At 42.7% G+C, this 26,908-nt stretch overlaps 1 protein-coding gene across 1 annotated transcript; it reads left to right on the forward strand.

The window, feature by feature from the left end:
- Window positions 1-2,537: 2,537 nt before the first annotated feature.
- On the forward strand, window positions 2,538-25,530 carry CLDN18 (claudin 18). The gene is made up of 5 exons (XM_019747895.3): window positions 2,538-2,915; window positions 18,416-18,580; window positions 19,203-19,320; window positions 22,324-22,434; window positions 23,340-25,530. Exons 1-5 carry the CDS (start codon window positions 2,696-2,698, stop codon window positions 23,509-23,511), a joined length of 786 nt encoding a protein of 261 aa, XP_019603454.1. The 5' UTR covers window positions 2,538-2,695; the 3' UTR covers window positions 23,512-25,530.
- The last annotated feature ends 1,378 nt before the right edge of the window (window positions 25,531-26,908 follow it).

Raw genomic sequence — 26,908 nt, forward strand, 5'->3', positions numbered from 1 at the left:
CACTGCCAAAACCATATTTAAACCTGCATATAGGAATGATTTCCCGTAAGAAGTCAGCAAAATATTTTGCTCCATTTTAGAGGTGACTTAACAAATTTGTACCAACCCCACACAGTATTGTTAAACAGAATCAGATCATGAAGTATCGGTATTATTATTGTATGTTATTATTACATATCATTATAATCAGACCATGAATTATCAGTATTCTTCGAGATACATTTTATGTATTTTAACAAAACCTATCGCCATGAACGAGGAAGCCGGATTTTCCTCTGTGGACCCCATTCACTCTTTGGCAGTGACAGCTAAAGCAATGGTCCCCTCATTTTACAGCACAAAAATCTTACCAGGAAGTAAAAAAGAACTCATCTCCCAAATGTTTTAAAACATGTCAATATTTATTTCACATTAAAAAGTGTGTAGACTTATAATTTCTCTCTACTCATTCAGTATTCTGCCTATGCAGAGGTAGCTTTAGTTTATCCTTTAAAATCAGCTTTTCCTTCTTCCAAAAAGACTGTTACCATTTCAAACAAGAAACAAAGCTTAATTCATTATTATCTGAATAACTTTTTCCCCCATCTCAAATTTTGCCTAAGAACATTTGCATAGGGAAACCATAGGGAAAACTGACAGGAGTGAGAATAACTTGTAATAATCTATTTTTTTAATTTTTCCATTTTCAATCTACTATTTTGGTGGTATTATGGTCGATGCACTGGGGGGAGTTTTAGACAAAATGTCTTAAAAATCAACAACTGGAAACCAAACTCTCATAGATCTCTTTATGAATAAAAAGCCTGCCTCTTGGTTGAAATAAGAGTAAAATGGACTTTGTCCATAAAAACAGTGGCAGAATCATTCCTGAATTAGTCCAACATTTTCCAAACTAATTGGTCAATCCCTGTCCAGCAGAGACCACAGTCACTTTTTCTAGTTGCCCGCTCCTCACCTTTTAGACTTCGCCTTCTAGCTCAGTTCAGAGAATACAGTCACCAACACTATTTCACCTGAAATCATATAATCCTCTTTCTCTATTTTGGGGGGGAGGTTTCCGGCTCATACTTCATTCTCTATTAACACTGATCACAGAACCTAAAGCAAGGTGTGAAGTTGAGGAGAGTGTTGCCTCCCTTCAAATTAGAGGGAGACCTTCCATATTTGCTTTCTGTTTTGCTGGAAATAAAACCATGGGCGTGGTGGCTGGGTGCACCCAAGATAACGTTGAAATGTCCAGATGCATGCGCTTGCTTCCTGGAGAACTCATACAGGTTAGAGATTGGGGTGTGTGTGTGTGTGTGTGTGTGTGTGTGTGTGTGTGTGTGTTTCAAGGTCCTAAAATACAGATTTAGGGAAGTTCTAATTAAAATGTATCTGACTTCAGAGGCAAGACACACATGACCCATAGGAAGCTGCGGGTCGATCAATTCTCTAACAAAATCAAATTGTGTGGACAGAATGCAATGGCTGATCTCTGGTCAAGTCTCTCTTTTGCATGATTATATAATTCCTGTTATTTTTACCAACTGTCATGAAAACTTCTGCAAAATGTAGAAGAATACAGTGTGTGAGATTTGAAACGGCTCTGAAGTGTATGAATGTAGTCCCCATGTTACAGATGAAGACACTGTGACCTGCAGGGACTGAGCAGTTTCCCCAAATCACCCAGCACATAGCATGTTAGCGACAGTGTCAAAGGCACATCCTAGGTCTCTCAGTGACCAGGTCGGGGCCTTTGGCCCAGCCAGCCCTGGTCCCTCTTCTGGACTTTCTGGAAACTTCTTTGTCTGCCATGTGGTCTTCACGTGGGTTTTGTGGCATGAGTGAAAGGGTGAGATGGAGGTCAACAGGATGCCTCACTTCCCATCCCTGCTCCAATCCATGTGGAACGAGAGTATCATCTCTAAGATTTGGCTTCCTGTTCTTAAAAGCAGGGCCACTTTGCCTGCCCCTGGCACTCCATATGGAAATAGAGAAAGAGCACCAGAGAGGAAATTGAGGTGGGAGCTCCACCTTTGCCATTTTAAAGCATCTGTGGTTGAAGACACTTGGAGGCATTCCTTAACCTATTTATACTTCACTTGACTCACCCCCTAAAAAAATATGTGGGTGGGGGATAATAATACCTGCCCTACCAATTTCTGTAAGATTAAAATGGAAAGATGTAAGTGAAATATGGTTTATGAGTTGTGAGGAGAAAATGTGAAGATGTGGTTTAAGACAGAGATTCCCAGGGTCATTTTTTAAACTGAAGTCAGCCACGTGGTTTTCCGTGATGAGCAAAGCCTAAAGGAAGGGCTCATGGGGTTTCCCAGCTGTTCTGGACACGTCAGCTTTTCCCCCAGTTGGTGGCATGCTTCTGGCAGAGCCAGAGCTGAGGATGGGGATGCTGGCATGGCCTTGGGGGATGGTGTCCACTCAACCCGCTCTGCTCTCAAACCAGCTGGGCCTGCGCAGCTCTGCAGGACAAGTGCCTCTTGGGGCCACTTCCATAACAAATGAAAAAATAATGCCCTTGAACCAAGAGTGAAACTGAACTATCTAAGGAAAACACTGTGAGCAAACACCAAGCGCTGAGGGAAACCATCTGATTAGAACAGCTCCCCTCGGGCACGGTAGGCCCGCACCTTCCAGAGGAGGAAGGTGACAGCTGGTCCTGAGGCCGCGGTCAGAGTGCCAGAGGGCTAAAGCCATGTCCACCACCACATGCCAAGTGGTGGGCTTCCTCCTGTCCATCCTGGGCCTGGCGGGCTGCATCGCTGCCACGGGGATGGACATGTGGAGCACCCAGGACCTGTATGACAATCCTGTCACCGCCGTGTTCCAGTACGAAGGGCTTTGGCAGAGCTGCGTGAGACAGAGCTCAGGGTTCACGGAGTGCCGGCCCTATTTCACCATCCTGGGCCTTCCAGGTAGGCACCCGGCAGAAGTCAAGGGCTGGACCAGGGCAAGGCAGAAAGGGGCTTTGGAAATCATTGAAGGAACTGAGCCATGCTCCCACCTCTGGGTGTGACCCTTGCAGCGTTGGCTCAGAATACAAGGTGTGAATAAGAAAAGTTGGCCCCAAGTCAAACAGGGCGATAGTCATATGAGAGAAAACTGGAGAATTCACACTCACGTCAAAGGAATAGGTAGTGAGGAAGCAGCTCATGAAAAGAATGGGTCTATTGTATAGACTAATGTTCCTGAAGGAGAAAATTAATCGTGTGCATGTATATGCATGTGACTTGCTCCTGCCTGCATATATGTGGGAGCAAGGAAGGAGGATGGCATTTTCTTATAGTCATAAGTTTATGGAGAGCTCTTATTGAATTTTCCATTCAATTAACTTTTTCTTTGAAAAGTTAGAGTCTCTGTAGGTGCCATATATAATATACAAATGCAGAAAAAGACTATAATTTAGTGGATATATATATATATCCACTAAATTATAGTCTTTTTCTGCATTTGTGTTGGGAAGTTATGGTATGCACTCCTAAAAAACAATGTGTGGCAGAATATAATTAAAATTATAATTATATTATAATAGTATCAGAATATAATTATAAAAGTCATATCCTTTCACCCCTGAAGATGAACTAAGTTAAATACCTGCTTTTAATACAAATAATTATTTCAAATATGCACCATAGAAATTTTGCATTCTGGATATTACAGAGCTTTACTCATATTATTAAAAAATAAATAATAGAACTAACTAAATAAATAAATAAAAGGTCAAGTTAATCAGTGGCTCCAAGGAGTGACCAAGATATGAGTTTGGTGTCGAAAAAAAACAGTGTTGGCTTTTACCTCTCTGAAAGAAATACCTTGTGAACAGGTAGATAGAAATAAATTTGCATGAAACTATTAAGAGCCTGTGAAGCCCTTGAAATTGAAATTGTGAAAAGTGATTCAACTAATTCATCTTAATTTTCATAGAGAAGCCGAAGATGGGTAACAGAGTAGAAGAATGGGTTATTTATTCCATTTTTGGAAGCCACTCATATTGCAGAACTAATAGGACCACAGACTCTGTGAAAGACCTACTTCAGAAGCAGGGAAGGTAGAACCTGGACAGATGGAAGAAAGAAAGCCCAGGAAGGAGGGATTATGCCGTAGTGTGAGTGGAGAGATCAGAAGGGAGGAGATTCAAGAATGTGGATGGTTGAGTTGCTAGCTACACCTAATTTTAATGAAGAAAAAAGATTGACCTCATATTCAAAATTAAGGCATGACATCCCATGATCTCATGCTCAGTAACCTCTTCCCATGGCCCCACCACACCTTATCAATCTCTTGCTCATTCTTTATCTTTCCATGCACGGGGTTCCCAAATATTTCCATGCTCCTAAATGGCCAAACCCCGTTGCTGCCAGTCTCATTTGTCTTCCCTAATTTACCAGATGATCCTACCCTCTTTGAGCCCTCTCTCCCTTGACAGTTCTACTCCTTGCAAAACATGATCCCTTCCTCTCTCCTGTCCAAGACCACCCTCTCCCCCAGAGTGCTGAAGGCCCCACACCATCCTATCTGGTGGTCCCGCTGATCAGCCCCTCTCCTTCTTGCTTCTTTCATCTCACCTTCTCATTTATGCTTATATCCTCCTTTCCTGAAAAATTTTCTCTTGATTCTGGTCATTGTCAAGTTCTCTCTCTCCCCCTGGGTCACTGACAACTAAATTAAAAGACTAAATTTTTCTACCACCTCTCACTCTTAGCCTTTTGAAATTTACTTTCTATCCTTCATCTCTTTAGAGTGTTTGCTCCTTTGACTATGGCAGAAGGTAGGGCAGAATGTTCCCATCACCAACTTCCGGTTCTCAGTTCTCATCTCCCTGGATATTTTTAAATGCAAACAGCTTCTGTTGTTCCCCACTCCCAGCTTATTCAAGTGCAGACACGACAGCCTGCCACCCATGCCCTCCTACATCCCTCACCTACCTTTCCTGACCTATATCGTACTATTGCCCTGGCAGCCTATGCTTCTCCCTGTTCATTTATTATACTTGGGCTTGGTCCTCGATACCCATTGCTCGCACAGTCTGAATGCCGCCCTTCTAGTACCCCGACTACCATCTCCACAAATCTTCCTGTAAGTGAGGTCCAGCTCAAATACCACCTCTTCCCTGAAGCCTTCTCTCATCCCCAAATTGAATTTGATGCCACAAATCTCTGTACCAAACCCAGAGCACTCTGAGAGCATTGAGCATATTCCCTTTTGTGACACTGTTCACAAGTCTGAAAAGCTGAGAAGCTCCAGGCAGCTGTCACAGAGGTATACCCCAGCCCTGCCCATCTGGGTCAGAGGAACAGGATTCCACCAAAAGCCAGTAAAGACATTTCTTGGGATTGAGTTTGCAGAAAAGGAGATACTTTAAATTATTGTTAATTTATGGCCCTGGAGAACAGTGTGGATTTAAAAATACCTAGTTCTCAGGCAGCAGGAGTAACTGCAATGTAAATTGGCACCCCAAAATGCAAATATTGGTTTGATGACTTAAGATTTGGCTGAGGTAAGAGATGGGTGAGAGCATTACCAAGGGGAAAAAGCTAAAAAGAAACTCAAAAGCTGAAGGCAGCAACAGAGGGAGATGAAGCCAGCAGAGCAGAGGAGGCCACAGGGTGGCATATGGATACTTGTGAGGCCCCCGAGGGAGCTGAAAGGAGTAACAGAAACCAGCCAGGACCTTGCATCTAGAAGGCACTCAGTCATCAGAAACAGCTGTTAAAAGCATTTTCTTGAGCATGACAAGGGGCGTAAGGAAAAGAGACCTCAAGCAGAGAGGCTGGGTAAAATGCTTGGAGATAGAAATGGAAAGTTTGGGAGTTTAATTTTGGAGTACCACCCTCCCCTTAGAGCAGAGAAGTAAGCCTTAAAGTGCTATAAAGGCATGAGGCAGATACCATTATAATACTTCCATTAATAATCATACTAATCCCTACCAAGTATTGAATTCTTCCTAAGTAAAAACTCTTTTCTTGCAAAATCTCACTTAACTTTTCATTCATCTAAGAAAAATGTATCTTGGTCAGTTGGAACTTACAGCCATTGAATAATTTACTTCCAGTCAACTAGCTGTATCATGTAAACTACAGATAGACTAAATGGCATTGGTAGCAGGACTGTTCGCCTATATATTACCAGCTATAATCTATAGCCCAAGATTCCCTCTCACTGCATTTCAAACAGTCAGTGTAGCATGTAGTTCTCCAAGGATAGGGCCCAGAAATAAAAACACCTGCCAGTTAGTAGACTACATATCGACTCTCCATTTTAATCTTTGCAACAATATAGGGAAATATGTGTTGTCTTTATTTTTACAAAAGTGGAAACTAAGGCTCAGAGAGGGGGCCAAGGTAATATGCCAAAGCTCCATGGACAGAAGATGGCAGAAGCAAGGTATGAGCACAGGCTGAAAGACTTCCAAGCCTGTCTTCTCCCCTGCCCCATGCTCAGGCCCTGTTCCAGCTAGAAAGGGCTGCCTTTAGAATTGAAGAAATTGGTCTGGGCTTGAGCACAATAAGAGCCGAGTACATCAGCACCTTGACCCACTTACAGCAATATTATTAACAATGCACAGTTAGGAGTAATAAGTTTAAGGAGTGGAGGACTTTTGTGTAATTCCCATTTCCCTCCACCCCCACCCCGAGACAGTGGGAAGCAAAAGCAAAGGGCAGCAGTCAATGAGCAGGTGGAGAGGAGGCAAAGAGACCCGGCAAACTCAAGTCCCTGGTTCCATGATAACATCACAGTCAAGTAATTTTTTTTCTAAAGTGTTTGCAAATATTTGGACTGAATTTGGTGCAATGACAGGGTCCTGTGGTTAGAGGCCGGTGAGTTGGAATCAAGGGCACAACTTGACCACCTACATCTCCTGACCTCGCTTTCCCCGCCTGCGAAATGCCTCACAATAAGGCACTTGTGTGAACGTGCTCTGTGACCCATTTTCAAGTTCTGCCTCTTGGTGTCATTAAATCATTACTCTCATGTCTATACCACCCAAAGATCTCAAACAGGATATTTCATCTTCCAGATGTCTTTACTTCTCCAAAATCAAACACCTTTTATGAATCTAACTACCCAAAGTAAAAATTATTTAGGGTCTTTTTTCTCCTTCCCAGTCCCCATTCCAACTGCGTTCTGAGCACTTCACTGGTTCTCGGCCCCTTTGCAGCTGCTGGTCTTGTGTGTGTTTTTTCATACAATTGGCTACCTGTGCCCCTTCCTATCTCAATGTGCAAAAACAACAGCCCCTGGAGAGCTAGGGAGTTTCCCATCAAGCTGTCAGTCATATTTACACACACAGGTATGAGAGGTTTTAATGAAACCACATTTAACCCAGAGAACAATTCTACAAAATCTAAAGCAAAAATCATTAAGAGTGAAACTGCCCTTAAGTCTCCTTTCTAAAGGAGCTGCCTTGTTTATTTCTTTTTTGCTACTGGCTGAATGTTTCACATAAAGTCTAATGCTCATGATGCTGTGAAACCAGCTTGTCTTTCCCCAACGTCTGGTGGAAGAAATTGGTCCTAAGAGGTAGAGTCAGTTATAAAGGTATAAGTTAGTTATAAAGTTGAAATGAGATCTAGGGGAGCCTCTTGATTTTTAGTCAAGCTGCGTTCCCTTTCTTCAAAAAGAGACATGTTTAGCTTTTTTAAATATGTGAACAAACATCTATAATAAAAGTGTATACATTATTGTACATTGAAAGAGATCCCACAGAGAACTGAGGACAGACACATCCACAAAGCCCAAGAGAACCTGTACCTAAAACGAGGCTGCTTGCCCTGATTTCCCCATGATCAAAGTTATGTTGACCAGAGAATAAGAATGAGAATGAGAAACTCAGCTTGTGGTTGTGGAGGTTGTTGCTTTGATAGCAGGGCAGCCACCCACACAGCATCATGCCCTAGCGTGGACTAGTCACTGGAGGGGCATCATTTCACGGTGGGACCACATATTGTCAGAATTATGCAGTTGATGAAAAGGAAGGGCAATGAGGATGGAAGCCACCTCCCCTGCCTCACCTGTCAGCCACATCCCCTGCCTCACCTGTCAGCCACATCCCCTGCCTCGCCTGTCAGCCACCTCCCCTGCCTCACCTGTCAGCCACCTCCCCTGCCTCACCTGTCAGCCACATCCCCTGCTCTTGGCCAGCTGATCCTGAGTCCTTTTCCCCTGATCATCACCCCCTACCTAGCTCCAGGCCTTTCTCTTCCTTTTATTCTCAAATCTTCTTCCCCTGTGGCCTTTCAACCTCCCTCAGCCTTGGTTCTTTCAAATTCTCAGCTACTGTATTTTGCCATATATAATGCACATCCACATTTTTGGCCCAGACTTTCAGGGGGAAAAAATCTTCCGCTTTAATTTTTTTTTTTAATTTTTTAATTCAAATTTTTATTGGTTTACATTTAGGTACTTGTTTTTTGTATTATAAAGGAATTTTAGTGTTTATTTTTTAATATATTATGGTACAAGAAATTTTATGTACCGGTAACAAATTTATGATATTTACACATCACAGAAGGCCAAGAACTCTTCGTCATTGCAAGTCTGTCTTAATTTCAATAAAACCGATTATCGTATTCCAGGGTATTATTTACAGATACATACAGATATCATTACTGATTTCTAGAGTTACACTTTTAACTCATAAGCATAAATAAAATAATTAAAAACATTTATATAGATACGGAATTAGTACTACCCATGTATAATACACACCCTTATTTTTCCCTCACAAATTTGGGCAAAAAAGTACACATTATACACGGCAAAACACAGTATATTTCATCACCACACAGAGGATTCAGGTTTGTACATAGTGGGTACAAGCCAAAGCCATACGGGGTTGGAGATAACTTCTTTTTAGGGAAGGGGAGGGAACTGATCTTTACTGAGTCTGGCTTAGTTCTGTGCTGGTGTCAAGTAGCATCTGATCCTCACAACATCTCTATGCAAGAGACATCTCTATTCCACTCCAGAGTTACGGAAAACTAGGCTTCAGTGAGGTTAAATAACTTGCCTAACAACTCACCTGGCATCAGATCGTTCTGTAGGATTTTACAAGATACAAAGGACCTCTCTGTTGGTTCTCTGAGATCTGTGGAAAATCTAGGCCAGGGGTGTCCAAACTGTGGCCCGCGGGCCAACTGTGGCCCATGATCCATTGTTAATTGGCCCACAGCAAATTCCAAAAACATATTTACTTTACTTAAATAAACCAGGTGAGGCAATACGTACTTCACCTCAAGTGAGTGGCCCGGCTGTATGAGTATTTTACCGCATATGGCCCTTGGTAAAAAACATTGAAAAAAGTTTGGACACCCCTGATCTAGGCCTTCCATCTTGTTCTGAAGGGCCTTTTCTCTGAGGCCTAACCTCAGTCTTCCCTCCTCTGGGTTCTCCTCCTGGGACTCTTCCCCAGCCCTTCCTACCGTCAATCTAAGGCCAAATTTGCCTGATGGTATGTGTCCTCTCCCCTCCCTCCATCCCCAACAAAGGTCCCAGGTCCAGGCCTTTGGCTCCTGGTGACTTGTCTCATTAGCCCAACCCCTACCCTCCAGCCAGCTCAGTAATGTTAACCAGTGGGAACTCGTTCCTCTCAATTCCCCACTCTGAGCACCTCCTCTTGAGCCCTCTTGAGGGCTGTTTTCCCAATTATTCCTTGAAATTTTAATGTTATTAAACAAATGAATGAAAATCTCTAGGGATAGGGCCAAACCGTTAATATTTCTTTAAAACTTCCCCCAGGAGATGCTACAGTTAAGGTGCAGCCAGAGTTGGGAACCACACCCAAAGGCACCGTGCTTGTCAATCCACAGCTACTTCAGCTACTAAGAAATTTTGCAACATTTACTTCCCATTTTTCTGTTTGCTTCTGTCAGCCCTGAATCCTGCCCACCCTTCAGGTCTGATAATTCCTCATTGTTCATTGGAAAGAATGCTACAGTCACACCTTTGGTGCAGGGAATCCATCTATAGAACCGGTTGACTCACCTGTTATCAGCTGATAAGCCTAAGCCTCTTGCTCAGAATATCAAATAAGAGACAGAGTGACTAAAAGGGAAACCTACCTCCTTTAGGAGCAGTTTCTCTTGTTACCTGTTTATGGAAAAGGATTAGAATCCCAGATAGTAGAATCTTCCAAATGGAAAGGAACTTCAGGTTACCAACATGCATCTCCATGGTCATTATTACATAGCAATGAGTGGTGGAAAACATTTGCTCCCTCTTCCTGGCACCTGACCCCGTCACAGCTGCCACTCTCAGAAGAACACCAAGGAGGTCTCCAAAGCAGGAAAAACCTTGGTGCATCCTTCCAGGCCCAGAGTTGTGACTCTGACAGTAGCCCCACAAGATATAAAACAATGTTGTATCTTTTCCAGCTGCAGGCTAAAAGGAAGGGGTAGGAGTAAGCAAGAAGGAGATTCTAAGAAATGGAAAGGAGCTTAAGGTCAGGGTGGACCCCTGGTTCAAAGCAGATGCCAGTGCTTATCAGAAATCCAGAAATCAAGAGAAAACAGGAAAGAAATGAGGCCTTGTCATAAAACCAGACCCAGCAGAAGCAAGAGGACATCTGAGACCCGAAGCAATGGCTGACCAAGACAGGCTGGCCAGGGCTCCAGTACCTAAGGTCTCCTGTGACACAGCAGCAGCAACTCTCCACATTAGGCAAGCCCACAGTGCTTTTACTTGCCACCTGCCAGCATCACCATCCCATGTCATCCAACAATGTTAGGGAGGATCACATACCACAGCTACGACCACAGTTGCAGCACACATGTGAAATGTTTTCAGGAATAAATATTAGAACCACTCAATCAAAAGAGAGTTAATGATACCATCCTTGCCAAGAGCCTGGGATAAGCATAATTTTTCAAAGAATGAGGTGGAAACATCCTTTATTCTACTTGGTTAATATTGGTTTTTTGTTTGTTTAATTGGTTGGTTGTTTAGTTGGGTGGTTGATTGGTTTCGGGTAATTTTAACCAGATGCTTGCCAGATGCTCCTCAAAAGGGACAAACGATTTGCTTCTCTGAATAGCTTAAGGCTTAAAATATCAGAACTAGAACAGTTTTTTAAAACCTCTAACAGGTTCCAGGGTATATCTGAAGTTCATGAGAGGCCCGTGAGGACAAGATGAAATTAAAGTCAAAGTCCCTTCCTCTTCCCATATGTCCGGTTTTCTGGTAGCAACATCCACACACAGAACAGTCCTGAGAGTATTTCCTTAAGTCCGGAGCTGCCCCACAAATGTTCTCTCCATAGCTGTCCTGATCCACAGGCTTGTAGCTTAATTATGTGGGTGTTAAAGAGAACGAGAACCACACCACAAGCTACTGTCAGAAAGTTGTTCTATTATGCTTATTTAACCAAAGTACACCCAAGGTGAAAACAAATTTGAGATTTAGGATTTCTGGTAAACACAGAATCTTCCCAGGTTGTAAACTGCTTAAAGGCAGAGATTATGTGTCATGAAACTTTATACCTCCTACAGCACTTGGCAAAGAGTTTTGCAGATAATTTGAACTTAAAAATCTGTGAATGAATAAATTAATTCATGGATAAGTGTATGAATGTGTTAACCTTTGACGATGAGAGTACACCAGCATGTTCTGGATGAATACATGAAGGTGTAAATGACTACACAAGTAGATGACACATGCTTGGATTTGTTAATGAGGGAGTGGACAGGATGTTTGTTCCTACTACCCTGTGGGACCAGCAAAGCAATCACGCAAGGCTTTGAAGGACATAGTTGACACATTACAGCCCTCCTATATTAGGAGTGGATTCAAGGGCCACTCAAAGGTCTTCATGAGTTCTCTTTACTTTAGTGGGGTCACCATGGTTCTAGCATCGGAAGTCAGCTGCAAGTCCAAGATGCCAATGTCATCAGTTCTCTCAGAAATGAATGATCAGATCCCAGAGGATTGATCCACACCATAAACAAATACATTTACCCTGGGAATATAGTTACTAATAGGACTAAGACTGATAATGGCTGCTTGTAGAATTCTCTTCCCAACAGAGAAGTAAGTTTAAAATCAGAAGTTCCTTTAGAGAGAAGAGAATCAGAACCTAGTGAATGGAGGTCAGCGGCATAGAACTAGAGTAGCTAAATACCATCATCTCTAGACAAGGAGCTAGCTGGTGAAAAAGGGCCTCCATCCCTCAGACACTACAGAAGGCTCTTTAACAAATTCTACTTTTTCAATATAGTTTTCAATATATTTCATCGATCACCAATACTTCTATCATGACAAAGTGCTCTGTGATATATACCTTAGAGTGAATAGCTCACAGTTCCACTGATATAGGTCATATTTGAGATGGAAATCTTCCCGAAGAAATTGGAGAGAATTCCCTCCCAGGACTCCCCTGTCTCAAGAGTCACATTTATAAATAATCTCCCGGGACAGGTTATTCCCTGAGGTGATATTTGGAGAATATTTCTTTATACATTCTTAGCATCATTTCAGAGGATGACATTTTATGGCTGAGTCTCCAAATATGGAGGACGCATTCTGTTAAGACCTTACATATAGATCCCTGTACCTTGATGATAGCCAGAACTCTGCCTATTTTTCCAGTATAATATACCTCAAAGGAATGCACTATGATGAGAAAGTAACCATTTTAAGACAGTTCTGTGTTTGACTCCAGCTCTACTTTTCCTTTGCTATGTGTCCTTAGGTAAGTTACTTAACCTCTAAGTCGATTTCTTTCATCATAAAATAGAGTTAATTATAGTACCTACATTGCAGGGGTTTTTTGTGGATTAAATTTTTTAATGTCTGAAAAGCCTCTAATAACTTTCAATCAAAAGTAGCAATTGATTATAACAACTAGAGTAGGATGGAGCTTTCTGCTTTGCTTCACACAGTTTTTCAGTCCCACTCTACCATAACTACCCATATTAGGAGCCTTTCCTTCTGGAAGACGCCAAGGACACATTTGTCTTTCTTTTGTAAAATTCATTACGCTTGCAGTGGATATGTTTGCTGACTGTCTTTACCCACTTTGGTAGAAGCTCTATAAAGGCAGACCATGTCTGCCCTGTTAATTACTGTCATCCCTGTGCCTGGTCATGGGGCTCAGTAGAAAACTGCAGAGATGAGCCACTGCAATTTAAGGACACCCTAGAAACCAATTTGAATATATCTGGAGGGGAGGTCACTGCAGTAGAGCCCAGCAGGACCTACAGCTTCTATGATTCCTGAAAAGGGAACTGTTAATAAACAGTGATCGTGTTGAAAGGCCTGAGATTGATGGTAATCTTTTTATATACACCCAAAGCCTATAGCTCACCATGACCTTAATAGTCCCTTTGGAAAGAAACAAAAATGCAGTGCCTTTGGTATATCACGTAGTGACCTTACTTCCTTATATGCCATAAATGAATACTGGATTTTCCTAAAGTGAACACAACTATATGAAGCATTGAGCCCACATGGAAAGACTGGAAAGAAAAAATGATTGTGCTAGAAATAAAAGCAACCCAATTTTACTACAAGCTCTATCGATCATTTTTAATATTACCTTATTTAAGCCATTTTTCCTTCCTGGACCCCAGAATATCAAGCTTTAAAATGAGGAATTGGAAGGAGAGATCCAAGATGGCAGAGTATATAAACACTACAAGGTCAGAAAATTCAGTTGACAAACTCATCCTAGAAAAAGTACAACATACCTCACTTCTGAATATCACTATGGTCACCTTTGAAGTACTCCCCTTGGGAAGCTGCACCAACGCCAATGCCTAGTCCACTCTTCAAAGCAATTTTGGAACTCTTTTTCTGGAATGGCTATTAGAGGTGTCAATGTATTACCTTGATGTCCTGAATGTCATCAAAATGTCCTCCTTTCAATATTTCCTTTATCTTTGGGTAAAGAAAGAAGTCTGTGGGGGCCAGATCAGGTGAGTAGGGAGGGTGTTCTAATACAGTTATTTTTTTACTGGCTAAAAACTCCCTCACAGACAGTGCCGTGTGAGCTGGTGCATTGTCGTGATGCAAGAGCCATGAATTGTTGGTGAAAAGTTCAGGTCGTCTAACTTTTTCATGCAACTTTTTCAGAACTTCCAAATAGTAAACTTGGTTAACTGTTTGTTCACTTGGTACAAATTCATAATGAATAATCCCTCTGATATCAAAAAAAAAAAAAGGTTAGCAACATCATTGCAACAAGTTTGAGAACTTAATTGTCAGAACTCGTATGCCTGCTTCCTTTCATGAACACATTAAAATTACAACTAAATTATAGAATAATCAACCTGGAGAACCATCTGAAGTCTGGCTGAACAGAAGTTTTATAACTAAGGATATAAAGAAGCCACATTGAGACTGGTAGGAGGGGTGGAGACAAGAAACAGCTGGCTACAAACCTCCATGTGGTGATTGAGAACTGGGAGGGATATCTTGGCCATGGAGGTTCCCGCCAGAGGAATGAAAGACCCCAGCCCCATACCAGGCTCCTCAGCCCAGAGTACTGGTGCCAGGAAGGGCACTCTGCACAACATCTAGCTGTGAAAAACAGTGGGGATTCCAACCATCCAGGTGGGATGAACGGTTGCGGGAAACCCAGACATCTCCTTAAAGGGCCCAGGCACAGAATCTCACTCGCAGGCACTCACCTTGGGCTCCGGCAGAAGGACAGTAACTCAGGGGGCATAGGAGGAATACGGGGGGCAGACTGAAGTGTGTACCTTCAGCGCAAGGGCTGGAGGATAGTTGCCATTTCCCGTGAGGGAGCCTTCTCCCATGCAGCCGACAGGTGGGCACCATCTTTCCTATGTTGAGCCCGCCTCCACACAGCCAAATCTGAATTTGATTGGTCTGGTAAGCTCTGCTGCTCCACCTTGATGACTCATTGAGACCCCGCAGCATCCAACTTGCCCAACATCTGAGGCACTTTCTCTGAAAGCAGCCAACCCCACCCACATTGCACTCTTTCTCAAAAAACTATTGGAATCTGCAGGACCCTGGTGGACAGCAGCTGGCCATGGTGTGCTCTGAGACTTTTGCTGAGTAGCTTCAGGCTCAGCACTGGCACCAAACCAGAACCTACATTAATCTGTTGACCATAATTCTTCCCACTCTAGTGACTCCCTAAAACCCTGCCTCATCCAACTTGTGTACCACATGAGGCTTTATCAGGGACTGAACCTTCAGGGAACCAGCAGGAGGCAGCAGGACTTGGGGTGTCCTGACTTTTTATGGAGCTATCCCAGGCCCAGCACTGGTGCCAGCTGTCCTCAGTTCACAGTGTGGCCTCTCCCACACACCTCCAGAATTAGCACAGGCAGAGAACAACCGAGGATTGCTTTGTAGCTCCAACCAGATAGCCCAGCCAGTCACAGACAGTGAGTGGCATGGGCCTGCACTGGAGCCCCTCACAAGAGGCCCCAGGACCAACATACTTAGAGGTTGGCTTCAGACCACAGCAGAGCACCACCCAATTAGCCCCACAAGTGGCACACCCAAAGGGCTGTCTCAACAGGCACCAGAGCCCACTGGAGTGAATCCCACTCAGTGGAGCAAACCTCCCACACAGCAGCCTGTAAAATGTGGACGGGGCCAAACTCCATAGCCAATCAGCCTGAGGGTCAATCCCACCCACTGATGTGCCAATAGCAATCAAGACTCAACTATAACAGAAGGGTACAAACAACCCACACAGGGGACACTCCTGGAGTACTCAGAGCAGGTGACTAGGGAGACTGTGCCAGGGCCCCACAGGGCACCTATTACGTAAGGCCATCCAGCCAAGACTGGGAGACATAGAAGATCTACCTAATACTTAGAAACAAACACAGAGAGATAGCCAAAATGAGGAAACAAAGAAATACATCCTAAATGAAAGAACAGAAGGAAACCCCAGAAAAACAGAACTAAACAAAATGGAGCAACCTAATAAGCAACCTAACAGAGATAGAGACCAAAACATTTGTTATAAGTATGCTCAAGGAACTTAGTGAGAATTTCAATAGATATATAGTAAGCATAAAAAAGGGCATAAAAACCATAAAAAAAGAACTAGTCAGAAGTGAAAAATACAATAACTGAAATGAACAATGCACTAGAAGGAGCTACCAGCAGACTAAATGAAGCAGAAGATCAAATCAGCAATTTGGAAGACAAGATCGCAGAAAACACCTGATTGGAACAGCAAAAGGAAAAAATAATTTTTAAAAATGAGGATAGTTTAAGAGACCTCTAGGATAACATCAAGCATAACAACATTTGCATCATAGGGGCATGAGAAGGAGAAGAGAGAAAGCAAGGGATTGAGAACATATTTGAAGAAATAATAGACTGAAAACTTTCCTAACCTGGTGAAGCAAATAGACATACAAGTCCAGGAAGTGCAGAGAGTCCTACACAGGATGAACCCAAACAGGCCCACACCAAGACACATTATAATTAAAATGGCAAAGTTTAAAGACAAAGAGAGAATCCTAAAAGCAGCAACATAAAGGCAACTGATACCTTATAAAGGAGCTCCCATCAGATTGTCAGATAATTTCTCAACAGGAACTTTGCAGGCCAGAAGGGATTTGAACAAAATAATCAATGTGCGGAAAATCAAGAACCTAAAACCAAGATTACTCTACCCAGCAAAACTATCATTTAGACTCAAAGGACAGATAAAGAGTTTCCCAGACAAGAAAAAGCAAAAGGAGTTCATCATCACCAAACCAATATAAGAAGAAATGTTAGAAGAACTTCTTTAATATGAAAAAAAAATCAAAATTATGAATAATAAAATGGAAATAGCTGTATGTCTATCAACAATTACTCTCAATATAAATGGATTAAATGCTCCACTCTTACATAAACAAAACTCTTACATATGCTGCCTACAAGAGACTCACTTAAGATTGAAAGACACACACAGATGGAAAGTAAAGGGATGGAAAATATATTTCATGAAAGTGGAAATGAAAAAAAACAAATAAAGCTGGGGTAGCAATACTTATACCAGACAAAAATAGGCTTTAAAACAAAGGCTATAACACCAGACAAAGAAGGACCTAGTAATCCCACTTCAGGGTATTTATCTGAAGAAACCCAAACTGCTACTTCAAGGGGACACATTTATCCATATGTTCATGCAGCATTGTTTACAATGGTAAGATGTGGAGGCAACCTGGGTGCCTGTCAATGGAAGAATGGTTAAAGAGAGATGGTGCATCTATACAATGGAATATTGCTCAACCAGAGAAGGGAACGGGTTCTTGCCATCTGTGGTGGCATGGATGGACCTGGAGGGTATTGGGCTTAGTGTGGTATGTCAGACACAGAAAGACAGACGCAGTGTGATTTCACTTATATACAAAACCTAAAGAACAAAATAAACAAACAAAACAGAAACAAACTCATAGATACAGAGAACATTTGGATGGTTGCCAGGTGGGAGGGGGTTGGGGAGTGAGTGAAAAAGGGAAAGAGATTAAGAAGTACAAATTGGTTGTTACATAGTAATCATGGGGATGTAGGGTATAGCATGAGGAATATAGTCAATAATATTGTAATAACTATGTATGGTGTCAGATGGGTACTAGATTTGTTGGAGTGATAGATGGGAGATGGTTGGAGGGTAGGGTGAAAAAAAGTGAAGGGATTAAGAAGTACGAACTAGTCAAAATAGTCTACAAAATAGTCATGGGAATGTAAAGTAAAGCACAGGAAATATAGTCAATAATATGGTAATAACTATGTATAGTGCCAAGCGAGTACTAGACTGGTCGGGGGGATTATTTCTTTAATTATACAAATATCTAACCACTATGCTGTACACATGAAATTAGTACAAAATAATTTTGAATGTCAGCTGTAATTTAAAAAATTTAAAACAGGGAAAGTTGAAGAGGAATAAGAGGTCCAAATTTCCATGTATAAAACAAATAAATCATGGGGATGTAACGTACAGCATGGGGAATATAGTCAATAATACTGTGATAGCGTGGTACCATGTCAGATGGTTCCTGGACTTATCATGGTGATCTCTTCTTTAGGTATATAAATGTTGAATAACTCTGGTGTACCCCTGAAACTAATAACATTGTATGTTAGCTATATTTTAATAAAAATCTTAAATAAAATAAGTAAATTGAAAAAAATGAGCAATTGAAATAGATCAATTCCATTGACCCTCCCAGTTCCAACTGTCCAGCATTTTCTCATTCTACACACATCTGCATGCATGCCCTTCATCAATCAGAGGATTGTATAAGCAGTAGTTTTGCACTTCCCACAATGCCACATCCTTTGACAATGACAATGTTCACGGTTTCTGGACTCGCTATTTCTCAGAAGTTTGGTGCTGTTTGGTTGTGGTTGCTTGCTTTTTTTAAACCAGCCCTGATCAGTCATGGTGAAGCGGTCTTGTCTGTCTTCTTGCATCTTGTCCCTTGTCCCGCAGCCATGCTGCAGGCAGTGCGAGCCCTGATGATTGTGGGAATCGTCCTGGGTGTCATTGGCGTCCTGGTGTCCATCTTCGCCCTGAAGTGTATCCGCATTGGCAGCATGGAGGACTCCGCCAAGGCCAAAATGACACTGACCTCTGGGATCATGTTCATTATTTCAGGTAAACAAGGAGCCTGGGTTCCCCCTCTCACATGTGCTTCTGGGAATGCCAAAGCGAAATCATTCTGGCAGAGGACACACTTCTCCCTACTGAGCATAGTTTGAACATGGTTCAGAGCGTTTCCCACTGAGATTCAAGATCTGAGATTAAGGCCCAGTTACACTCTACAGAATTATCATGAGTGCGAAGGTCCCTCTTAGCTGCCACCCCATCTCATTAGAAGAGATTCCCAACGCTTAGGTAGCCATGTGATTCGACCCCTAAAGGCATGATTTTGTTAAGACTCTAGAAAATGATTTTAAGGGAAAAGCTCTTGACATTTTCAAAGGACCAGTCCCCTGATATTTGTACTATTAATCATTGGTCCCAAGATGCATGAAAAATCTTTCTGCGAATATACAAATCTTCCACAATTAGTAAAGTAAGAGAGTCTAAGCTTCTAGTACAGTGTCTATCTAGTACATAGTGGGAATTCAATAATCAATGCTTGGATTGACCGTCTGTTATAGGAATGGAATATTCTGCAGCCCACTCATCCAAAGTCGTTTAAGCATATGTTGCCTCAGAAACATTGTGATCCCTTTAAAGCTGACTCTGGAGCCCCCTTGTTCTTGGTCCACAGGTCTTTGTGCCATCGCTGGAGTGTCTGTGTTTGCCAACATGCTGGTTACTAACTTCTGGATGTCTACAGCTAACATGTTCACCGGCATGGGTGGGATGGTGCAAACTGTTCAAACCAGGTAACCTCCTAATCTAGGTCTCAGGCTTCCATGGTGAATATTGTTGCAAAAATCCGATTAAACACATATGCCTAATGTGACTGTCAGTGCCTGAAATAGCAAAAATTTATCGGAGGCAACCATGCCATATCTTAAATCAACAATGATCTGTAAATTCTAACCTTCATTTCAGTGAAATATCCTTGGTGATATGACTTGAGGCTGATCTGACATTTGCATTGAAATACAGCGACAGTTCACAGTATTTATCTAACACTCTTACACAGGGCCCATTGTGGTGACAATGAAACAGGCACTATTAACCGAGGCATGTAAATGAGCATCAAACCACATCTCCAGTCCATGACAGGAACCTGGCTAGGGACGGGTAAAAGCTTGAATAGAAATGAGCAAGGTGCAGTATAGGTGAGAAAAGTAATGTTTCATCCTGTACCGCTGCCTCTTTCTCTCTTTCATTAATTCATTCATTCTATAAATGTATTGAGCACCTGTTATGGGCCAAGAACTGTTCTGAGTGCTGGGGATAAAGACAAGGCCGTAGTTCTCATGGAGGTTATGGTCTAGCAGAGGGAGATGAAACCCCACTATAATCTGGTATCTGAAGGAAGGTAGAACTTTTAAAAGATGGAAAAGCAATTCCAACACGTGTGTTCATTTAGCCACTTCAAAGGGATGTTTCTCATAGCAAGAAGCAGCAGCAAATTTCTGAAGGAGAAGGATCATGTTCTGGGAGAGTAATATAAATATTATACCTAAGAAGAGATTTCTCCAGCCACCATCATGGGATACAGACAGGGTGTAAGGATGTGATAAACCCATTTGCTCTCTGGCTCCTTGAAACTTCAGTCCCCATCCACGTCCTACTTTGTTTCAAAGATGGAAAGGAAGTGATCCCCATAGCTGCCCTCATCCACCTCCATGGTCCTCCCATGGTTTCTTGCTTATAAGAGCAACTTAGAAGTAAACTCACCAACTCATCCCAGTTTGCCTGGGACTTGCCCAGTTTTAGCATGGAAAGTCCCACATCCTGGAAAGCGCCTCTGTCACGGGCAAATCTGGATGGTTGTTCACCCTACTTACAAGAGCCCACCTTGTCCAGAGTTTCTAGGTACCTAGTGTCACTGCCCCTGCCCAGAGGAGCCACCTACCACTGGGCACCCAGCACTAATGCATGCCATCACTCTCTCAAAGCATGTCCCTAAATCCTGCCCCTGTCCCTTGGGCAGGCAACTTCAGCCCTGAGACTGAGACCAGAGGGTTCTGAGAGGCCACCTAAACTTTGTCCTCCACAGATGGGCAGCAGTGTTTCTCTTTCTTTCTGTCTTCTCACCTTCTCCACCCAGAAGTCACACAAGATAGCACAGGTGCCAAAAAAGATATTGCCAGTTAATTGATGGGGCTTCGTCCTGGTGCCCCATTTGGGCACAGTATCCCCTCCTCCTGTCCTCTGATTCTGCACAGCTATGTTGAATGTAACATTGGCAGAGCTTAAGCCCTGGATCAGAGCTATAAACTGTCCTCATCCTGTACCCAGCTTGCAAAGTGTTTGAATTAGTTTAAACATTTCATTTTATAACCTGAATTAATCACCAACTTTTAAAAATTAGAAGTGTCATAGGTTGGGTTACTTAGAAACATCCTGAGAACCCATGTGTGACTGATTCATTGAGGAATGGGAGACTGGTGAGGACGTGGGGGAAGCAGGACAGGCAAGAGGGTGATCTCAGATGAAGTCTTGGACTGAGCCTGATCCTAGGGAGCTGTGGGGTCTTAACTCCAAACTTCCATACTTCGGCACCAGTCAGCCTCTGTGCACGTGGGCAAAGTGACTCCAGTGGCTGAAACAAGCCAGAACTCCAGGAAGAGTCACAGGGACCAGCAGGTAAAGGCAAAAGAACACAGGAGCTGGTGGAGAGACACGGAAATTGTTTAAAGGACAAAGGGGACCTGGGCAGAGAGCCATTCATACCCAATACAAAGATATTTCATAACACACACACACACACCTGTATTGCCACCTTCTTGTAAAAAAAAAAAAATCAGATGATCTGGCAGCACTGGGTCCTCATTCTCATGTGGCAACGACTTCTGCTGATGATAGGCAGCTGCCCTTTAGCTAGGGCTCACACTCTCCATTTTGCCACAGTCACTCTCAGGCCTATTATCACATGTTTATGGTTTTTACCCAATATAATAGAGTTACGACAGTGAAATACTTCCTTATACGCAGACCACTTTGCTCATTTATGTTTCTTACCTGTCCCAGGTAAGTATATAAGTTTGCTAACCTTGACTAAGAGTGTCTAAGTGCAGGAAGGGGACCTCGTTTCTCATGCACAGAGGATAGTATAGTTTAATGATGAATAGTGAGGGCTGTGGAGGCAGAGTGGCCTGAATTTAAATCCTGGCAATGCCATGTCCTTCCCGCATCTTTGGAAAAGTTAATTAACCTCTGTGAGCTTTAATTTCCTCATCTGTAAAATGGTCACTTCAACTTAGTTCTTCCTAAAGACAATACTCCTACCTACATGGATGGTTGCCAGGATTACTTGAGGTAGGTGAGATGAATGCTTCTTGGCCCACCGTAAGAACTCAAGGGACCAAACTTCCTTCAGGAATAATAACTTGAGACTGATTCCATATTTCTCAAACATCTTCTCTGGCCAAACCTTCAAGATACTCCCCTTTGGTAATAAGGAGGGGAGGGGGATTTCCTGAGATGTTTCCCTGAGATTAGAGATTTATAGTTAGTGTTATGCCTCAGTGATCCTACAAGCCCAAGAATCCCCTGCTGTTCTGATGACTAGTGTAAGTCCCAGTGCTATTCTCCAGGGCACCTGATTCAGTTGCCTGGGACCCAAAGGAGTGTGTGTTCGGAGGGCATTGGCAGGGATGGATGTAGAATCCAAAGGGGGGACAGAGAGGATGCACATGGCCAGGTGCAGTGGGTGGAGCCTGGAGGGCTGAGTCAACCACGTTCAAAGCCATCCTCTCCCTACTCAGGTACACCTTCGGGTCGGCTCTGTTCGTGGGCTGGGTCGCTGGAGGCCTCACGCTAATTGGAGGTGTGATGATGTGCATAGCCTGCCGGGGCCTGGTGCCTGAGGAAACCAAGTGAGTCTCCCATCCCAACGCAATCAGATGTTTGATGTACAATTTGCAGCCAGACTGATGAGTGTAGGTATATGGAATAACATTGTTGACTGAAGGATCAAGAACCTTCTCTTTTATGAGGAGCCTAGGTGTGATCCTATTTGAAGGGAAAGAACATCCATGTGGATTCCCTCTGGCTCCAATAGTCTGTGATTCAATGGCTCTCAGCTGGGAGCAATTTGTCCCCAAGGGGATATTTGGTAACATCTGAAGACACTTTGATTGTTAACAACTTGAGTGTGGGGCGACAGGTAATACTGGCATGTAGTGGGTGGAGGCCAAGGGTGTTGCTAAACACCCTACAATCCACAGGCAGGCCTCCACAACCGAGAAGCAGCGTTCCAAATGCCAGCAGTACCGCTGCTGGGAAAGCCTGCTGTAACTCCAGCAGTGGACTGGAGTTAGGAGACCTAGATCCCAGTCTGCTTCTATTGCTAGCTAGCCGTGTGACCTCTAATAAATCATTTACCCTCTCGGCACCTCTCTTACCTCATCCCTACACTGAGCAGATTAGAGGAGATGGGCTGCCTGTAGGCACCTTCCAGCTCACAAATTTTATCATTCTTTGGCCTAAACATGTTCCCCCTGGATATTGTTTCTGGTTCACTTTAACTGATTAACAGAGGGAACTCACTAGTCACTAACTACCAGCTCTAATACAAAGCCAGAAATTCTGCTCTACTGCAGAGGCAGAAAACCACTGTCCCATAGCCTAAAGTTACCAACTGTCTCAGTTTGCCCAATACTAAGGGTTTCCTGGGACATTGGACTTTCAGTGCTGAAACTGAGACAGTCCAGGGTAAATGAGGTGACTTTTCCTCCTGCCAAACACATCTATCGTCATGGAATGTTTCTTTTTCTTTCAGCTACAAAGCCGTGTCTTATCATGCCTCAGGTCCCAATGTGGCCTACAAGCACGGAGGCTTCAAGGCTAGCACTGGCTTTGGGCCCAACACCCAAAACAAGAAGATATATGATGGGGGTGCCCGCACAGAGGACGAAGCACAATCTCATCCTTCCAAGTACGACTACGTGTAGTACTCCAAGACACCTTGGCATGGGCAGAAGAAACCCCCCATGAGATCTCAGCCCCCCAAAAAAGGAAATTTTACCTTGATTCCTGACTGCTTTTGACTCATGGTTGGAAGTTAGGAAAGCCTTGATTTCACCTGTAGCAAGGCCAGATGGTCTTAGCCACATGTCTCTGTTTCTAAATGTTCCATCAAAAACAGCTGAGTTATCAGATGTAAATTAGAGGCAATAGCTCACATTTCCAATCCTCTATTTCTTTTTTGTAATATAACTTTCCTAAACTGATGATAGAATGTGGTTTGAGTTCCTATCAGACACTTGGATGATTTAATCAGACTCTCCCTCCTCCTTCTAGCCAAAGCCCAATGATGATCTATTTCTCAACTCATCCCCCAGAACAATTCTGAAAGGAAAAAAAGAGGGTCAATCACATGACATCATTTTCTGCTATTAGATTGTTGCCATCCCCCTGCCCCCAACTTGGCTACTAATAAACACTGATTGAAGAAGAGGTGAGAGGGGAAAGATATTTGTCATGTTTCCAGCTCATTATCTGAGTTTTCTTACACTGTGATTTTAAACGTTACTTGGACCAAAGTGATTTCAGTTTGAGGAAACCAAGCCTTTCTATTTCTTTTGGCATCTGCTAATTCCTCTCCCAGGAGTTTCCTGAGCTCTCCACTACAGGTCCTCTTTCTGTCACAGGCCAGAAAGTGTCCCGAAAGGAATGAGAAGAGGATTTTTTTTTCTTTTCAAAATCTAAATATATTTGGTATACTATAGTTAGAATAAATAATGTATCAGTAAAATGATGCACTGTCTCCATGAATTAGCCTCACTCCTACACATGGATAGAAGAAAATGAAAAAAATAATTGCTTTGATGTCTATATTGTACTTCATAAAAATCACACTTACATCCAAATTTCATAAAATGCTCACTGATCCTAATTTCCTTTGAGTTCCCCATGACTTTGATTATACTGATAGAGTCAGTGTAACCCATGTAAAAACCAAATAATGGAATATAGGAAATGAGTTGAAACTAGTTCTTCCAAAAAATAAAAAGTGATGAGCCTGAATTTAATGTTACATTGCCAAGTGCCACATAACCACTCTTGAATGGTTATAGGCCACTGTCAGTTTACAGTAGACTTGGCACTGTGGTCAGCTTTGTTACTCTGAGAGCTGTTCTCTTCAGTAAATTCATCTAGAGTGGTTGGACCATTGAATGTTCAAGAACTGAAAGCTCTTTGCAGCCACACACCTTCCCTGTGTTTATGTCACTGCTACAGAAAGCCTAAACTCCTTCCAAGCCACCTGAATTCCATCCCAGTACCAGAGCCAGAATAGGCCCCCTGGGAAACTAAGGTAAAGGCAGTGTCTCTAAACTACCGATTCAGGGAGCAGCATTGTAAGGGGGAATTTGACCACTGGGTTATTATCTAAGGAAAAAAGTCCTCACACCAATAGTGCATTCCATCCTCCAAGGAGATGGGTAGTATTCATTGGGGTCTTTAGGCTGGACAGGCTGTGTCTGGGGAAAGATCATGGCCCATTAAACATATTTGGTGAAGTATGTTCACCAAGAGCCAAAACAGAATCTTCTCACTGAGACAGCAATTGGTTTTAGGCCAAGTCAAAGAGACTACTCATGGAACGCATTGTCTGAAATGGGATAAAAGATTGATAACTAAAGAAAACAAAACTGGGGTAGAGGGGAAGAAGCTGAGCAATCTAGGGTATGGGGATTGTTAAGGAGTCACAGGATTTGAATTGAAGGCCAGGGGGCACAATGATCTCTCCCTCCTATCACCAAAATGTCACTGGTCGGGTCTGAGATACCGAGGTGTGGCCCAGCTATGTTTTTAGTTAGAACATTCTCTATCCAACACTTAATTGTTTGAAGGTCTCCATGTAGTTAGATTGTGCTTTGTAATTTTTTTGTTGCTCTCTTTTATTGTATATGCATTGAATATTGACTTGCATATTTTGTTACTTAAATATTAAAAACACTATTATCTCATATTTGAATAGCTTCCACTCTTTTTTCCTAAGCTTCAAGAAATGGAGGTGGGAGTCTCAGCACCTCAAAGCTGAATGCATCTTCCTGGAGTGTTACTGCTGGCAGAATCTGTGCCTGCTCAGCGGCAGCATGGCTGCCTGGAGGCCAACTAGGTCTGATCTAGCCCGGTTAGTAGTATTTGCAAGTTAGGAAGCCTAAATAAGAAGGGATTCCCAGAGCAGCCAGGCATACAGTATGGGACCCAAGGACCAAGTTTAGCCTATCTGATCCTGAGTGCACCAGCCTGAAGTGTCTAATGTCATTGGCCTGCCCATGAGCTAGTAAAACTGGAGAGCCAGTGCCTATCCTTCTGAGGACGTCAAGGTCTGGGTTCACCAGCTCAGCTAGCTATACTCACTGAACCTCCATCAGGTTGTGGAAAAACCATGTACTACATATAGAGAACAGCCCAACCTCAAATCTAGGCCACACCACTTTCCAGCTCTGTCAACTTAAGTAAAGCACTTAAACTTTCTGAGTCTCAGTTTCCTTATCTAGAAAATGGGATAATAAGGATAATGGAATAATGCAAGTAAAGGGCCTAGTTAAGTGACAAACACCCAACTTACACAACATTTTAGAAAAATAGGACCATTGGCTTATGTAACTAGGGTATCTGAAGCCAGGGTTGGCTTCAGGCATAGCTGGATTGAGGGATATGCTCAAGACTGTACCCTTTTCTGCTTTCAGTTCTGCTACAGTTCTGCTTTCCTCTCTGTTGATTTGCTTCTGAGGCAGGTTGTCCCCACAGTATAGCAGAGATGGCTGCTCATATTTCTAGGCATATGCCATCTTTCAGCTAGGGAAGCTTGCCCCAAAGAGGTATGTCTTTCCTGATATTTTTAGGACAAAAAAAAAAAAAAATCCTGATACAACTCACTGGAATATTTGAGTCATGTATCCATCCCTAAACCTCTTCCTATAGCCAGAGCAGTGGTATTTAGCTTGGCAAAGCCTGGGTCCCACAGTAAAAACATGGAGATTTGTTGTATGCCACAAAGACTATATTCTAAGGACCCGAATCCTTAGAAATCAGGCAAACTCATTGCTTTGCCTAATTTTTCACCGTTTTGGTTGAACTTGAACTCCAAGAAAAGCTTCAGAGGCACTACCTCTGAAACTCTGACTGGTTACCAAACAGCATATAGTTCAGAGAGGGAGAAACTGAGAAATTACCCTGGTTCTCACAGAAAACTGATAATTAAAACCTCAAAATAGTGAAAACTTGACATTCAATTTTAAACAAGTGGGAGCAGAAAACTGTCCTCAGCTGTATAATTATGAGCTATTCAAATTTAGATTTCCTAAGATTAGGGGCATTTTGAAGACTCCTGTGCAA

This window comes from Rhinolophus sinicus, chromosome 5 (genome assembly GCF_057876585.1).
Source record: "Rhinolophus sinicus isolate RSI-liver-muscle chromosome 5, RSI-T2T, whole genome shotgun sequence".
Taxonomy (NCBI): domain Eukaryota; kingdom Metazoa; phylum Chordata; class Mammalia; order Chiroptera; family Rhinolophidae; genus Rhinolophus; species Rhinolophus sinicus.

Excerpts from the sequence above, each read along its gene's own strand:
- CLDN18 (XM_019747895.3), top strand. The coding sequence starts at position 2,696 with ATGTCCACCACCACATGCCAAGTGGTGGGCTTCCTCCTGTCCATCCTG. Across the intron at positions 2,916-18,415 it reads CACCATCCTGGGCCTTCCAG|CCATGCTGCAGGCAGTGCGA; the intron begins GTAGGCACCCGG and ends CTTGTCCCGCAG. Across the intron at positions 19,321-22,323 it reads GTGCAAACTGTTCAAACCAG|GTACACCTTCGGGTCGGCTC; the intron begins GTAACCTCCTAA and ends CTCCCTACTCAG.